Genomic DNA, 17,762 nt, shown 5'->3' with positions numbered 1-17,762 from the left:
CCTCTCCATCCTATTTCTGAGACAGAGCTTCTCACTGGTCCTAGGGCTCACTGATTTGCCTGAACTGACTGGCCAATGAGTCCAGGGGCTCCTATCTCTGCCTGCCTTGCACAGGGACTGCTGGTCCACACCGCTACAGCTACACCTGACTTTTTACATGGATCTGAGAATCCGAGCTCAGGCCCTCGGGACTGTGTAAGTGCCTTGTCTAACCTCAGGGCTAGCATTGACCTTAGTGCCAGGGTGTAAGCACTGGTCTACGCGGGAGAGGCATGGTGGGCAGAGACTTATTGCAGGTTGTTCTGCATGCAGTTCTAAGGGGCTGCAGCTGTGCAGCTGTGCTCTGCCCAGCGGCCTCAGTTCACACGGACGCAGGCCTGTCCTTTCCTAAAACTGCACAGACCAGAACTCACGTTAACTGCTTGTGTGCATTAGAAAGCTGAAACGTTTTATTTTTGGAACATGGAGTCATTTCTGAGCTAACCCTTTGCACTACCTTGTCGCACCCCCTGCGTGGGAATACTAAAGGAGGGTCGCATGCGCATGGCCTCCATAAGGCAGGTACTGGAAAGGAGGGATGATGCATACCGAGAGTTAAGAGGGTGCATTTCTGATGGCAGGATTGGAGGGAGGCCAGAATGCATTAGGATACCGTCCCCGGTAGTCCGAGAGGACAGGGATTCAAGGTGAACACGCGCTTTCATATCTGATACGCCTGATCAGTTTTGTTACAGGCTGACAGCTGAATTCCACTGTGGGGGCCACACGGCTCAAGGTGAAATCTCACCTCCCGCTGCCTTTCAGAAGGATTTGCAGTTCAGCAACTTCAGGGGTGGGAATCTTAACTCCAGTCAGAAAGCATAGATGCAAGGTCTCTGATTTCTACCACAGGGCACAGCTCACCTGAATGTCAGCATCATGTGGGTGATAGCGTTTGGCTGGAATATCTGTTTCCCTTGAGATCTAAACCTGTTACTCCAGGAGAAGGATGAAAACAGGCTCTGACTGTGCCAAAGGAGTAAGCAGTGTTCAAGAGGGAATCAACCCTGTTTCCATATGCCTTGCTCTCAGAGTTCAAGTGAGAACCCCTGCCCCTCCACCGGGGTTTACTACACCAGACACCCAAGGTTTATAGTTCTGGCCATAAATCCTGTCACGATTAGCCAAAAGGGTAATGAAGTTAAATGCTGACTCTAGGGTGTTAGAGGTACTTGGGTCAGGTGAACTCAGAATGTATGTGTGCATGTGTGTGTGTGTGTGTGTGTGTGTGTGTGTGTGTGTGTGTTATGCATACAGAGAGTTACTTAGGTCTGGTGTGAGTGCAGGAGGCATGCATTTTGTATGTAGAAAGTTTCTTGGAGCAGGTGTGAGCTCAGAAGGCCAGTGTTTTACAGATGAAAGGGCCAGGTGTGGGTCCTTGGTTTCATGAAAGTGATGTTATGTAAGCTCTGGTTTTTCCAAGAAAACAATGACACATGCCTTCATGTGCATACACACACGTATGCACACACACATGCACTCACACACACACTTTTAATTTCTACCAATATAATATATTCAATATAACCAATGAAAATGAAGCATGAGGATGAATATGATCACGTGTTCTTGGCGGGCTGTGGGCCAGGCATGACCATACCCTGAGGTCCTACTAATGGGCATAGATTTTTAGAATTGTTGAGACATACTAGCCTAAGTAGATAACTGTTTTCTTTCATGCCATGGTAACTTTAAAAAAAAAATTAAGAAAGATTTTTTTCCCTCTACTAAAGAAGCCATTTCACCACAGTAGGTGAAACAAAACCTTGTCCTCTCAGGCTCTCAAGGGGCGTCACTGTTTCCATTCTGAATGATACATTTTCTGGGGTGCACGGCTTGTCTCAGACGCACTTTGCTCCAGGCTAACAGGCTTGCCCTATTCATTCAGAGGCTCCAGTTTCAGTTGGCTCAGTCATGAACTAAATGTAAAAATGAGAAGGCCGTTTGTTCGGCTATGGGGAGTCAATCTGAACCTTTGTCTGTAATCAATATTAACTGGCCACCCGAGGGCCCGTCAGGATGAGAGCCCTCCATCGAGGGCAACTGAAAAGGGTGGGCTGTGATACCGGAATGCCCTCTTTTCATGAGGGACTTCGCGGAACCCTGAGGCTTGGGGTGGCCTGCTTACAGGCAGCTCCTTGGGGACGGAACTCTGTTTTCTATATTGGCCACAGAACTTGTTGCCTGACATAAAAATGTCTCTGCATTAATTGGACAAACTTTTTGTGGCTAAGGCTGCTTACATATAAGATTTGCATTGACGGTCCACACCTATGAGATGAGTGATTGTCTGTGAAATTTGGAGCGTGACAGTTTCAAGAGGGGCGGGGAGGGACTTAGATATAAAAATTCTGGTTAGCTGTGCTACGTTTCTAAGCTGATTTTTTTCTTTTTCTTCCTTTTAACCTTCATTTTACCCAGGAGCCTGGAGCTCTTCCCCTCTTACAGAGGAGAGATTTTTGAAGTAATTGGAAATTGAACCAAGGGACATTCCCTAAATTTTTGCTCTAATGTGTTCAGCCATCAGCTTTGCGGTATTAGGAAATTACATGGTAACACCTTCAATTTTCCTCATGAAAGTTCATGATGGGGGCCCTGGGCCAGGCGCTCAGGAAGACAGTTAGTTAAGCAAAGTACTTGCTGTAGAAGCCTGGGGACCCGGGTTTGGTCCCCAGTACCCACATAAGAAGTTAGGTGATGAGGCCTCAAAGGAGAAGCAAAAGTGAAAGGCGGGGGGCACAGGTCCCACCCACCAGCCATTGACTAGCAGGCAAGTCAGGCCCACAGGCGTCTCTATTTTGCCATAGCAACCTGTGTGAAAGACAACAGCCTGACCCTGCTCTTCTTGCTCTGGCCTCTACAGCTGGGCATGTTGCTTATTGAGGGACCAGACCCCTTTCCTGTGTCAGTACAGCCTGTGTCTCTATGACCTGTGAATGTACTTGTCTGTTTAAATTCAGTGCGGGTTGGTTTTTATATGGGATGCAATAAAAAAGACAACAAAGCCAGGCTTTTTAAACACAAAGTTAGGAGCTGAAGTACACATCTGTAACCCTAGTGTTGGGGTAGACAGAGGCAGGTAACTCCCTAGAACTCAGTGGTCAGCCAGTCTAGCCAAACAAGCTGGGGAGGGTCTCCTGGTTTGGTGAGAGATTCTTGTCTCCAAAAATAAGAAGGAACAAATTGAAGAGGACATCCAGTGTCAGTCTCTGGCGTTCACAAGCACACACGTGTGCATGCACACATAAGCACATGCATATAGAACATAAAACAAACATCATATTTTTCTGTCCCAGTTGGTCCTAGGGTCCTATGACACCTTTTGCAAAACTAGGGTGTGGATTTTAGTGTGCTGGCCAATTTTCAAGTGGGCAACCCCACTTCCCTGCTTGCTTAGTTTCCTCTGCCATTCTGAGCAGAAAGAAAGGGTTCTTTGCAGCTTGTGTGGTTTTGGATGGTGCAAGAGCAACACCAGACAGACCCCGAGGCACTGGCATATCCCATCTGATGACCCTGCCAGCCAGGGCCGATGTGAAATCATAGGTAATCCCTCCTTGGTAGATTTCAATACAAAACGATTTTCAAAATCATAACTTAAAAGCTGCATGAAATTAGACATCTAATTTGGTCAATTTGTTGGAATAAAGTCTCCACTCAAACAGTTTTGCCCTCGTTGGGAAAGGAAAGTAAACGCTTGAGAGTGTGTGGTTGGGCATGGGCGGTACGCCTGTAACAGTGAGGGGAGCGGCCGAAGGAGGACTTCACGCTCAGCTCTGAAAAGAGCCGCAGCTACCGGGAGCGCTTTGTTGATGTGCGTGGCACAAGGAAACGAAGCCATACGTGGGGTGGCAAGGGTTCATCCTCCAGTGGTCTGCCCGTACCCTGATGCCAACCATGAGAGACAAGCACACACACACAGAGGACCAGGACACAGACTGACAAGGCACGAGGATGGGAGGAGGGTGGGCTCTGCACCTGTGAGCTGGAAGTCATCACCTGTGCCACTGTGGCAGTTGGCCTGGTCATCGTCACACTCGTCCACAGGGTTCCCGTTCGGGGTGGTTGGCCCAGCTGTAGGTGCTGAAATGAGACCCAAGGATTACTGCTTGCACGTCTGAGAAGCATTCTCGAGGCTTCAGATAGGCTAATGCTTTGTGCAGTGAACTCTAGGGCATCGTATGGAGTCCGGGGAAATGGTCTGTCTCTCTCGTGGGAAGCCAAATACTTCTGGCTTTAACAGAATGGATGAGAGGCTGCTGGGCCTGGGCATTTGATCCCTACTTGCTGGGTAGATTTGGCTGCAGGGGCAGTCAACACATAGTTATCTATATAATCATTTCTTTTCTGCAAACCTCTCGAGTCTCCCGGATATTTGTTCACAACCCTGGAGTCAAGAACCCCCATGACAGAGATTAGACTATGTTTCTTTTTCTTCCTAAGGTACTAAGAAGCCACGCCCACGAATTCTATCATGGTCTCGGGATTGACTGACTTGCTGTTTATAACATCTTTATTTTTCCTCTGCACAAAGGAGCATCAGCTCGCACTTGGCATGGCGGTGCTCTCTGTTCCCAGGCTGCTCTGTTTCTCTCGCTGCAGCTCTCCACCTGGGGCCCTCTGTCCCAGGCAGGTGTGTGAGCTGGGCTGTCTCCTGCAGCCTGAGGTCAGCTTACCTGGCCTGGTCTCCAGTGGTATTGCATTCCACTGCTGTCTGGGCACCCTGGACCTTTGAGTTTGTAGTTGAAGAGTAGCCAACATTAATCAAAGACTGTTTTTGAAGTCCTTTACATTTGGTTCAGTCCATTTTTTTTTTCAGCCTGTTACTCATTTTTGCAATCTGTTCAATATTTTACAGTTTGGGGGGGATTATATTTCACCTTACAGAACAAGAGATAAGGGTCCAGTCCCTTAATGTGAGAGAACCATATGAGATGCTGGGAGGAGGGTGGGAGTGGTAGGGGCTCCTCTCCAGCCCTGGCCAGGAGGGATGCGCCCGTTACAGTTGCTTTATTGGGAGGAACTCGACACTGTTACTGTGCCTAAGGAGTGGGGAGAGTTAAGAGACAGGCAGAGGCAGAGCCGGCTTCCCATCGGCCCAAAGCCCTGAACCTAAGACTAGCCAGGAGACCACCGTGCATAGATGAAAAGTGCTGGGAGTTTCCTGGACTTCGGGAAACTAGTTGGTTAGTGAGTTGCTGGGATCTGCCCATCTCTGCCTTCCCAGAGGTAGGATCGCAAGTATTTACCACCATGCCCAGCTTTCTTTTGCATGGATTCTGGAAATCGAACCCCAGGGCTTTATTCTTGAAAGGTGCCATCGACCCAGGCCTTATTACATTCTTTCTTAGCAGCCAGTAATCTTTCACACACATGTGCACACACATACACACTCACCTGAACACACATTCATGCACACTCCCACCTGACATGCACATTCCCGTGGCTCTACTCACTGCCATCCCTGAGCAGGCAGAACTCCTGGCTATCTTATGGCTATTGTCCCTCAGTGAGCACAGTCCTTGATGGCCCACTACTTTTAAGACTTCTATGCTCTGCTCATTCTGCTGACTTTTGCTCATTTTAGTGACGCTTACAAGGAGAGGCTTCATATCGGAAGGGGTCCATGGTGGTGCCTAGCTTCCATTACAAAAGGTAAGAAGTGACTCATTTTGATGCCTCAGTTTCCCTATTTGAAGTCTTCTGGGGATCTCTAACTGTTGTTAGAAAGAAGCTTGAGTGCAAAATAGGACAGAGTCCTTCAGGTTGGACCGGACCTCAGCATCTCTCCCAGAGCCCTTCAGATGCCACCGGGAACCTTGGCCCTGGTGTTTATTTGGTTTAGCCTGAGAATGGGTCCAGGCATAGAAAGGCTCCCTCTTGCCATGGGCATTAAGAAGCGGTGGCACTACTTTTCCCAGATAATCGCTCTTTACCCTGGTTCAGGGCAGTGCTTGCAGGTCCCCTATCTTACTCCCTCCACAGTGGAAGCTGGCAAACTGCCACAAGGCTCAATGTTTGCAACCCTGCATTCATCTCATCCTCTGAATCACAGTTCCTCCCAGGATCAGGGTGAGACGCCTGCCTCCAGGTACCACCCTCCTCAGCACCCCGCATGAGCCCCTTTAATCCTTGGTCAAGATTGCTAGCTGCTCCTTGGTTGCTTGCTTGGCCCACGACGTGTGGTTTCTATTGGTCTGCGTTGATAGCGTCGGAAGACTAAGACTGCAGATTTGGAAGCCATGACCAGAGGAAGGGTGGGAGACATGGCCTGATTTTAAATCTACATCGAAAAGTAGTTGTGAATTACTCTGCAGTGTGGTGATTGATAGCCTATAGCGCACACAGAAAATTCGACGGCATTTCATGAGCTCAGGAATGTAATTATGTTTGGGTAGCTCAGCACACACGTAATTTTGAAACCTGAGGAGGGTGATATTAAAAAGCCGTCTTCACAACAACTTTGAGCATGTGCTCAGTTGATTAACATCTGGGCACCAACAACAGCCACCCTAGGCAACCCAGAGAAGGACTCTATGGAGGTCGAGAAGCTGGTGTAAGGTTACTCATTTATACCCAGATCTAAGGCAGATGGGAATTCCATCACAACAAGCAACAAATGGTACAAGAACCAGCTCAAATCACTCAGCACCTCCGTCCCTAGTAAGATCTTGGGTCTGAATTTGTCCTTCACGTGACCTTCATATGATAACCTGAGAAATGAGGGAATGTCCTTCAGCAGACCATAGTAGCATATACTTTATATGATACTTTATATATACTTTATATATACATCACATATCATATATATATGTGATCAAAGTATCATATACTTCCTCACAGGTCAAGCTCTCTTTCTTCCCAGGATGTCTTGACATCCCTTTGTCAAACGGAGCAGGACACTAGTCAATAGCACAGCCAGAAATTTGGATGGGAAAGACTTCTAGACATACTTATTTTTATTTTAGTAATTTTTACCTTATTTGTGTGTGTGTGCGCGTGAGGCACATGTATGTACAGGTGACTATGTGAGCAACTGTGTACATGTGGAGATCAGAGGTCAACTTCCATGCATCAATTCTCTCCTCTAGAGAATGTTCCAGGGATTGAATTTAGGTTGTCAGTCTTGCATAACAAAAGTGAGTTTCCCTCTGCGCCATCTTGGTGACCCCTCTACCCACACCTTTGAAAGCCAAAGGCTTTGGGCAGGGGTTTTGAGAAATGGGCAGAGGGAGAGGCAGCGTGGTGGGTAGAGGGCTATACTCAACTGCAACAGAAATATTTCAGAACCCGGGAGAGACGGTGGAGGCAAGAAAACTGTGGGTGCAGCAAAGACACTGCGTTATTTATTTTAACATGGCGGCATGTATCATAATCTCAACTATTTGGGATGCTGAGGCAGAAGGATCACAAACTTGAGGCCAATTTAGGCTATTGTGAGACCTGACTCTCAAAAATAAATAAGCGAAATGAATTTTTTTTTGTTATGTATGTTTCACCTTCGTATGTTTGTGTGTGGATACTCCTGTGTGCACAGGCATGCATGTGCATACATACATGTGGAAGGCAGAGGTCAACCTTGGCTTCTGTTCCTTAGATGCTCTCTGCCTTGATTCTTGAGACAGGGTCTGTCACTGGCCTGGAAGGGATCTGCCTGTCTGCCTCTCCAGTGCTGGGAATACAGATGTGAATACAGATGTGTCCCACCATACCCAGCTCCTTCTCTTAATGTGGACTCTGGAGATTGAACTCAGGCCTTCTTGCTTTGTGTGGCAAACATTTTACCAACCAACTGAGCTATCTCCTTCACACACATACACACACACACACACACACACACACACACACACACACACACACACTTATTCAAGAGAGACAATCTCCTAGACTCCAAAGAAAGCAAGCAGGGCAGGCTACTAAGGCAAGAGCTGAATGTTCTGTGGCACAGGTAGTGGCCAGATCTTGCTGCCTGCCAGGTATGGGGTTACCATTCACTCAGGGGAGAGGGTGGCAGTTTTACCGCAGCACTGTTAGAGACATAAATGCTTGAGAATGTCAGTAGAAAGTGAGAAGGAAGAAGGGGTCCTGGGAACGGTAATTACCTTCCACTTCGCAGCCCAGAAGCTCCATCCTCAGCCCGAGCCCGCTGTGTGTGGCTCTCTCAGGGTAGATCCTGATGAACCGTGTGGAGAGAGGTGAAAATGTTCGGAGCTCGGGAGTGTCATAGTTGTTGTTGCCTTCGAACGACTGGGAAGCAAAAAGAGAACTGGTTATTAAAAGAAAATATAGTAAGGACCAGGTAAGTGGTGCAGCGGGTCAGATCCTTGCCGCTCAAGAGTAAGATGCTGGGTTCAATCCCCAGAATCCATGTAAAAGAAAGCTGGGCATGGCAGTGTGCATTTGTGACCCCACCAATGGGGAGGAAGAAACAGGAGATTCCCTAGAACTCGCTGACCAGCCAGCCTTGTCTAATTGGCTAGTTAATTGGCTAGGTCAGTGAGAGACTTGTCTCAAAACACAGGGTAGAAAGTGTCTGAGGTTGACACCTGAGGGTGTCCTTTGGCATCCAGATTCATGAACATCCTTGTACACACAAACACACATATACCTACACATGAACCATATGAGTACACACACACACACACACCCTGAGTGTGCACTAAATGAAGGAGGAAGGTTAGCAGAAGGAAAGACTACGCACTAAGAATATCCTCAGAGCCTCGCAAAGAAAGCACCTTCCTGAGTACCAGAGAGCTCTAGAACCGCCTATCTCTCTGTCTAGAAAGGGGAGGACTTCAAGGGGGCAGAGAATGATGTATGGGTCCTGAGAAGTTTACACTTGTGCCATTATGTCTGACCCCAGCCTGTGATAGGGCCTCCATCCTTTCCTGTTTGATGCCATGCCTGGGACAGGACTCAGAGGATCTCTGTTAGCAGATGAGGGAAGTTCAGAGAAAACCATGTCAGCATTTTCTGGGCCCTGCATGCCCTAAGCCAGAAATTCCAAGGGGACATATTTGGGAGTGGTATTTTCTGAACCCCTTAACTTGATTTAGGTCTCTCTCTCTCTCTCTCTCTCTCTCTCTCTCTCTCTCTCTCTCTCTCTCTCTCCATCTCTTTCTCTCTGTCTTTCTCTCTTTCTGTGTATGTGAGTGTTACACACGTATGTGTGATATACATGTGTTACATGTATGTGTCCAAGCATGTGAAGGTCAAAAGTCAATGTTGGATGTCTTCCTTAATCACTTTCCACATTAGTTTTTGAGAGTCTCTCACTGAATCTGGATCTCACCAAATGGCTAGGCTGGCTCACCAGTGAGCCAGGGGATCTGCTTGACTCCACTCTCCAGCTGCCATGAGGCCAGCTGGATGGGGGGATGTAACTTGGGACTTGCTTGCACAGTGAGTCCTTTACAAACTCCACCATCTCCCAAGGCCCCTGCATCAGGACCCTTAAAAGTGTCCTCACGGAGAAATGAGGCCTGGACCCATCACTTTAGAAATGGCCAGTATTTCTTTCATAAGCGAGACCAGGAAAAACAAATATGACCTAAGAACTGATTAGCGTCATTTCTCATTTTCTTCTCAGGGACCGTAAAGCACACACTGTTGCCATAGAAGCCAAGGATTTAACGGGAGGCTTTGAGATGACATATCCATCTGCCTCGCAGATGTGGCTCTGTATCACTTATTTGAGGTGGAGGAAGATAACGGACGGAGAGAACTAGCCGCCTCTTGTAGTTTATAATAGATACCGCATCTCAGTAAACACTCCGGCTACTGGCTCTTCAATGAGAGGCTCCTGCTTTTGCTCAAACTTGGTCCTCTCGAAGATAATGAACTAAATCCCTGAAGAAGGGAGAATGAATTTCCTTTTGTGATGGTTGGGTTGGAAACAAGGCCTCCTGGGTGCTAGGGGGGTGCTCTGCCCCTAATCTACAGTCTCAGCTCAGAGCTAGTTTAATGGAGCCCAAATGCCATATTTCAAGACACTGGCTTAAGCCAAAGAGTGAAAATCCTTTGCTTAAGGAGTTACCAGTTGAAGTCACTTACAGATCAAAGGTCATCAACGGTCAATAGCAATTCCAGTTACTTGGGACTTTCTGGTGGTTGTTTGAACTACAGTGTGTATTGGTACCCACGCCCCTCTCTCTGTATCTGTGTGTTTGTGGAGGCCAGAGGACAACCTCAGGTATTATTCCCTCGGGCATACTTTACTTCTTGCTTTGTTTTTGAACAACATCTGTTAGAGTACACAGATTAGCATCCTAATAGCACCTCTGTCTGCTCAGAGACCCTAGGGATCCCTTTGCCTCTGCCTCCCCAGCTGCTAGAACTACAGGCATACACTACCGCAATGGAGTTTTCCATGTGGGTTGATCAAATTCAGGTCCTCATGTTTGCAAGGTAAACACTTTGTCTTCTGAGTCATCTCTATAGCCTTACACATCTGTTACATATGAGGAAACTGAGCCACAGAGCAGTTAAGGAATTTGCCCATGGCAGAGGCAGGATGCAAAACTTGACAGTCTTACTAGCATTCTCAGCCACACCACTACGATGCTCCAGAAATCAAGTAGCACAGCCTTCTCATTTTGTTTTTGCTTTTGAAGAAAAAGGGTTTTCCTGTGGTACCCAGGACTGACTACAGCTTCTGAACAAACGTGATTCTCCTGCCTTGGCCTCCTGTGTAGCTAAGATGTCTTCCACACTCAGCTTCTAGCCTTGTCATCAGGAGGAAAGAACACCAAGCTGCAGGAGATGTCTGTACCCCAGAAACACATTTGTATTCACTGATGTGCCTTTAATGTGAGGCAAACTGGCAACCACACGGAGTGGCCAGACCAGTCGTTACAGGCAGGGTGGGAGCACAATGAATGGACTCAGGATCCTAACATGGCAGAAGACGTGAGTTTCCCACGGAGAACATGCCATGACTTCAGCAAACATGTAGGAAGGGACAGACAGACAACTGAGGGTTCTGGGTTCTTGGAGTAAGTTAATTGGCCTTTATGACTCAGAGAATCCAGTAGAAATCTAACACACACACACTAGAGCTTAATTAATTATTTTCCTTTTTTAAGGAATACATTTGCTATCAAGGTCCTGACTCTTGATAGATCTCCAAGCACTGTGAGTAATTGAGAATCTGACACACAGCATTGTTAGGCCCAATTAAGCTGTTGTCAGCGAGACGCTAATTGTAATGAAAACACCATTACTACACACACAAGTCCTGTCTATATGATGAGGCTGGGGAGAGCATCAGAGGAAGCAGAGGTGTCATTGCAATCATGGAGCCCTTTCTTCACTTCGGCTTGAACAAAGAACGAACACAATGTGAATACTTTATAAAAGTTGTTGGGGCTGAGCTGGCAAAGCACCAGTGTAAGCCACATGAACTGGGGTAAACTCAGATAGCAGAGGCTTTCTTAGGAATTAGCACTGGGGCCACAAACCATGAGGCCTATGGCTCCTGTTAGTCCTGAGAAGTCTAGTCAATCTAGACCCTGACATGTAACCATCCTGGCAAGAAGAAAGTTAAAAGAGAGATAATCGTGCCCTTGCCTTAACTTTTGGGCTATGGAGAAACGATGGACCCCCCCAAGAATTAGAATTTCCCTAGTTAATTCCGAGCAAAGGAAAAGGCTGGTGCTAGCCACAGTGAGAGCCTGTCTCCCCAGGAGGCGATTTCACACAATGCTGAGAACTTGCCAGACCCCTTGCATCAGAGATGGGAGCCGAGACAACAATGGGTCAGTGATGGGCGAGCCCAGCACTTGACCAGCATTGCTTAGCTATGCACACCTCTAGCCCTCTATGTAAACCTAAACCTCATGTCCAGGACCTGAAAGATAAACCCGGGGCCACTGATAACATTTTTGTTCATCTTCTCAATGAAGTCACACGGGATAACTCCCCTTTCTCTGCCTTTCACTGCCGTGTGTGATGGCCACGACTAGCCGCCTAGGCTGCAAAGGCAGGCTCTGATAGAACAGCTCTGGTGGAAGACAGATCTTGCCAATTGCATGGGCTTTTGGGTGGGAGTGAGGGGAGGGCATGGGGGGGGGGAAATTAATTCACAAATGCATTGTTTTATCCTACAAACATTCTCATTTCACTTTTACATGAATGGCGGCTGGCATCCTGGGCAGGCCGTCAGCATTTGGACCATTAAGGAGAATCCATTTCAAATACCTTTATATAATTTGAAAACGTAGGCTGTCTGAAATGGATGATTTTGCCAATTTCCATCTCTACCTTAGTGATGTTATTTCAGAGGAAGGGCATGCTAAGAATCATAGACTAGGTTCAGTTTAGGCAGTTTAGAAGTCGCCATGGTCTCAGGTATCGTAGGAAGGTGACGGTGATGAGCATTTCAGGACTAAAACCCAACGTGTTCCGTCAGTCTCCAGCAGGAGGCTGTTAAAGCCGAAACCCAGGCATTAGCTTCCTATGCAACTCTATACTGGGTTTGCTGTGGCAGCTGTCAGCTTCAGGCTCCATTGCCTTGAGGGCTAGATGACAGGAAGCATATGATGCCTCCTATCAGACACATATGGCAACTTGTTTGCTCTCTCAGCACCTAGTGTGAAGAGCGTGTCACAACAACACACCCTGCCTCGGCAGCAGCGGGGACAGGGCTGACTGGCTGCCTACTTGGGTTCTGGAATGAACTCACACTCCATGCCACTCTCTGAAGTCACTGTAGAGGGGCTTCCAGTTTCTGGTGTGTTTCCCCTTTTCCTTTTCCCCAAATCCAGAAAGCACAGACATGAAAAGGACAAGGGGACTAGGGAGACAGTTCAGTCTGAGTCACAGAACCCAAGCTAAAAAAATGGGGTTGGTGTCACACACCTGTAATCCCAGTGCTGGGGAGACAAAGGAGAGGATTCCTGGGGCTCCTTGGAGAGTAAGCCTAGCCTAATCGATGAGTCCCAAGCTTGAGAGAGACTGTTTCAAGACACAATGTGGATTGTGTCTGAGGAATAATGGACAAAGTGCCTTCCAGCTTCTACATGTTTGTGCACATAAGTGCATGGCACACTCAAGAACAGTCACACATATAAATATGTGCGCGCGTGCGCGCGCACACACACACAAATACAAAAGAGGAAAGTGAAAAGGACACGAGAAAGAAGGAAGGTTATGAGTTGGGGCTGTAGGTCAATTCATTGGTTGAGTGCTCGCCCAACATGCACTGGAACCAGGGGTTCACTCTTCAGCACTGCATACATCAAACATCATAGTGCATGCCCGTGATCCCAGCAAGGGAGTTAGAAGGTCAAGTCCATCATCAGCTTTCTAGTGGATTGGGGGCCAGCCACAGTTGGAACCTCCATGAGACCCTGTCTCAGAAAAGAAAAATGAAGCCACACATAATGCTGAAATGCTTTAAAAGCCACGAGTCAGTTCAGGGAGGGATGAGAGACACTCTTATGCTTTCCTTAGCAAGAACATTGGTTTAGTCAGTGGCCGGCAGCTCCGTCACTGATTTGCAGCTTTTGGGGGATAGGGTGTTACCCTCAAAGCCACATATCTGAAGGGAGGGAAGATAGCAGCATGGGCCAGGATAGCTTCCTTTCTGCAAGACCTTGCCACACTGCTTGGAGAGGGAGAGGAAGGCCCCAGCCAATGGGCTGCAGTCTTCACCCGTGGGGGAATGGCTTTGGGTGGGTAGTGTTAGAAAGATCCAGGCCAAAGGCCAAATGTGTTGGTGTGAGAAGTATCACCAGTGTATGTGAAAACCTGGGGGCGGGTCCTCATTTTCATCCCAAATCCACTTAGGGGACCACCCAAGTACACGCCTGGGACCCTTTCCAACTTGGTGTGGTCTGCTCAGAAAGTGGAAATAAACGTAGCCAGAGCCCTGAGTGAAACCCAGTGACTAAAGCATATTTTTTGGGTTTACAAACTTCTACCCCATTCTGTGAATGCTGGGATATTTTAATATTGAGATTGCCTCCTTGTTTCATTAGATTAGCAAGAGGTGACTGAGTTTTAAGAGGTTCCAAATGCACAAGGGTATATCTAAGCATTATCCATGACAGCTGAAAGACGGAGGCAGGCCAAGGAGCCATCAGTAGCGAACGTCTAAATTAACGTGGTTATTCACATGGCAGAACACGGTTCTACTCTTCAAAGAAAGGAAATTGGGACCCACGCTACTTCAGTGTTACCCTAAGTGATACAAACTAGCCGTGAAGCGACAGATACTTTACTACGGCTGTTAAAGGAGGCTCCTGAGTATCCAGACCCAGGGGCAGGGAGTAGGATCCTGACGCACCAGGGATTGATCAAGGGGAAGTGGAGAGAGACTCCTGAGTGACCCCAGGGTCTCAGCCTCACAAGACTAAAGTTCTGGGGAAGAGCTGGACATGGATACAGATTTACATGACACTGTCACAATGTGGGCTTACAAAGATTCAGATGGTAAATTCTCCACATTTTCTTATCACAATTGGACGTGTGTTTTATTTTTGGTGTTCTGAGACAAGGTCTCATTCTATAGTCCACACTGACCTGGACTCCCAATGTCGCCAGACTGTTTTTTTAACCTCACGGAGATCCTGCTGCTTCTGCCTCCTGAGTACTGGGATTACACATACACCCAGATCAACAATGAAATCTTTAAACCATGTGGGGGACTGTAGTTCAGTGAACAGTACACTCTTTGCCACACTTTCTTAAGCACCATGAACCAACCAACCAACCAACCAACCAACCAATGCTTTGGGGAGAACGTCCAGCTGGGAAACCACTTCCTGTGCAATCGCGAGCACCTGACACTAGACTCCCCCAGCACCCGAGTAAAGACCAGATTGGGCATCTTGAATTGGTAAGCCCCGTGTTGGAGAGGTGGGGACAGGTAGACCCCAGAAGCTTACTGACAAGCCAACCTAGCCAAATCTCTGCTTTCCTGGGAACTCCTTGACTTCTGCTAGGATATGAGAAGGGGCCTGGAGAATAAGCTGAGTTGGTCAAACACTTGCCATGCATGCATATAGACCCGAGTCTGGTCCTCAAAAGCCATGTAAGAGGATGAGTGTAGTGGTGCAGTCTTGTAATCCCGGGCTTGGGAGGTGGAGGTTTGGGCTTGCTGGGGTTTATGGCCAAGTAGCCTAGACCCTGTCTCCAAAAACACAAAGTGGTTAGCTCCTGAGGAGCCACATTCAGGGTTGACCTCTGATCTCCACATTCATGTGTGCAGTGCTTCAGGCATGCATGAACATGTGTGTGTGTATATGACCATGCATGGGCACAGACACACAGACACAGACAGACAGACAGACACACACACCCCAAAAACCCCAGGACACGAGGAACGACTCCACACTTCTATCATGGGCTGGAGAAATGACTTCCTGGTCATGGTGGGCAGGCAGTGTCCCCAGACAGCGCCTGATCCCCACCCCCAGGCCTCACCTTAGCCTTGCGCTTGCTGTCATCCATGATTGTTTTCCAGTCGGAGCCATTGTTACTATAGGCGATCTTGAACTTCTTCATGAACACCTTGTTTTCTCGGTGCTTGCCACCCTGAATGATGACGCCCCTCACTATCTTCTCATCCCCCAAGTCCACCTGGAGCCACTCGCTGCTGTACGGATGGGGGGAAGGCGGCAGGGCCCAGCCAGAGCGACTGGTCACCAGGCGGGTGTTTTCTGGCATCCAGTTTCTGTCTCCTTGGTTGGACGCTGTGATCTGGGAGTCTGAGATCAGGCCAGACACCATGCCCAGCATTCCAGAGCAAGGGTAATCTAGAGGTGGGGAGAAACAGATGAGGTGAAACACCCTGCTTAGAACACACAACCTTGTATTCGTTTCTATGAAATCCTCAGACTGGAGCGAGCAGAGCCTTCTCTCCTGCGAACTCCCCTCTGCGTGCGGCCTCTGCCTAGACTCAGTCCCACAAGGGAGCTCTTCATCCGGAGCAGCACATCCACCTCTGCCCCGCTACCTTGTCACTTCTCCTAAGTTTAATGTCGAGCTAAGGTTCCACTCTCTTTTGTGCCTAGAAGTTGCTCCACTTTCAAGCCAGTCACAGCCCACGATGGGTTGGCGATACTTAAAGAACTATACCCCCCAAAATAAGAAATCGCTGAAGCAACGTGAAGTTGGTAAGGACGCAACAAAGGAAGACCCTGGCCTAGCATGGAGAAGACCTGAGGTCCAGGGAGCTGAGTGCCCACAGCAAGGATGGTGCCATTTTATCCTTACCATCAACTGTCTTCAAGATCTCTATTTTTTTTAGGATAGGGTCTAATTGACCCTAATTGATCGTCTTGAAATGAGTAGCTGAGGCTAAGGGTGACTTTGAACTTTCCCACTTAAGTGCTGGGATTACAGGTATGTGTCAGTGTGTTCAACGTACGTGCGCTTGTGGATTGAAGCCAGACTTTGAGGCACGGTAGGCAAGCATACTACTAACTGAGCTGCGTTATCAGCCCTCCCCACCTTGTTTGTGACAGAGTCTCACTGGGTAACTCTGGCGGGCTTGGAACCCTGTGTATGCGACACATATGAATCTCACTTTGGTTTCATATCAGCTATCTACTATATCCAGTTACTGACAATATATTCTAGTTGGCCACTTCTTCCTCACACCCCATAGACTTTCCATTGTTGTGTTTGGTCAAGACAGTCTACTCTCTCCTGATCTCAGAGGCACGGCCAATGCAAATGTCATGATGCAGCTCAGGAGTCAGGGAAACTTTAGCCTGCTTGGGAGGACTCCCCTGCTGGGCATGTGATGGCCCAGGCAGGAAGTGGCTCTGAGCTGGGGCAGAGCTGTGTTGTGGATAGGATTATGAGTCCTGTGATCACACATAGCCTGTAAGATTCCCCAAGAGCAATGAAGTGATATGGACCTCTTCACATCTTCTGTAGCAGTCTGAGCTTCTAAACAACAGGGGAGTATCCATCATTGGTTGACTGATTGGCTGATTAAAAATAACTGACATCAGTAATCCTCTTTTCCTTTGAAACAATTCCATTCTACAGGATGTGAAACATTGTAATCTAAGAGTATAACCATCCTAAGTGAACTCCTGTTGACCTTGAGCGTGGTCAGTCAGCTGTACAGTTCAGACCATGCTCCTCTGCCGCCATTCACACACCAGGGCTTGCAAGAAGGGCCTTGAACATCACACGTCCCAGCTCCCCACTTGCACATTCACTGAGACTAGCGAGAAGCAGCACTTCCTCCCCAGATGGAGCAGGGCTTCCTCCCGTTCATTCTCCCTGCTAGATCCTCCCAGCATCTTGCTCTGCCCGCCACTCAATCTGTGGAAAATAAATTGACTCATTTTCAAATATTATTTAAGTTAGTCAATCTTTAATTGGACACATATTTTTTTCCCCTGGGATGCCTTATGATACTTGATCTCCATTTTTCTTGTACCGGCAATCTTATTCAGTCTCGGATAACTGCTTTTTCCTAGGTCAAGTCTTACACCTTCCTTCCTCCCTTCCATCTTCCCTCCTTCCCTCTCTCCTCCCTCCCTTCCTTTCATGTTCCAGACTGGCCCCGAATTCACTATGTAGCTGAGAATGACCTTGCACTCCTGGCTCTTGGGCCCCTGCCTCCTAAGTATTAGGGTTTCCCATATGCACTGCTATGTGGCCTCCACAGTGATGGGTTGATAGCTCAGGGACTCTTACGTGCTGGGCAAACATACTAACAACCGAGTCACACACCAAGCCGGATCTTAATTTTACTGAGGCTA

General features: G+C 47.9%; 1 protein-coding gene across 4 annotated transcripts in view; it reads right to left on the bottom strand.

The window, feature by feature from the left end:
* Nrp1 (neuropilin 1) overlaps positions 1-17,762 on the bottom strand; it is a 143,338-nt gene that overhangs the window by 19,151 nt on the left and 106,425 nt on the right. For 2 of the 4 annotated variants that reach the window (XM_087900679.1, XM_087900677.1), the window contains exons 9-11: positions 15,463-15,794; positions 8,139-8,283; positions 4,036-4,119 (exon numbers count right to left, since the gene is read on the bottom strand). In XM_087900679.1, coding sequence (XP_087756805.1) covers positions 4,036-4,119; positions 8,139-8,283; positions 15,463-15,794 — 561 coding nt within the window. Of the gene's footprint in view, positions 1-4,014; positions 4,120-8,138; positions 8,284-15,462; positions 15,795-17,762 lie in introns of all 4 variants that reach the window. The other 2 variants (XM_087900676.1, XM_087900678.1) reach the window with 1 other exon arrangement.

This window comes from Myodes glareolus, chromosome 22 (genome assembly GCF_982192425.1).
Source record: "Myodes glareolus chromosome 22, mMyoGla1.1, whole genome shotgun sequence".
Taxonomy (NCBI): Eukaryota; Metazoa; Chordata; class Mammalia; order Rodentia; family Cricetidae; genus Myodes; species Myodes glareolus.
This window is presented reverse-complemented; position numbering and strand designations above follow the sequence as displayed.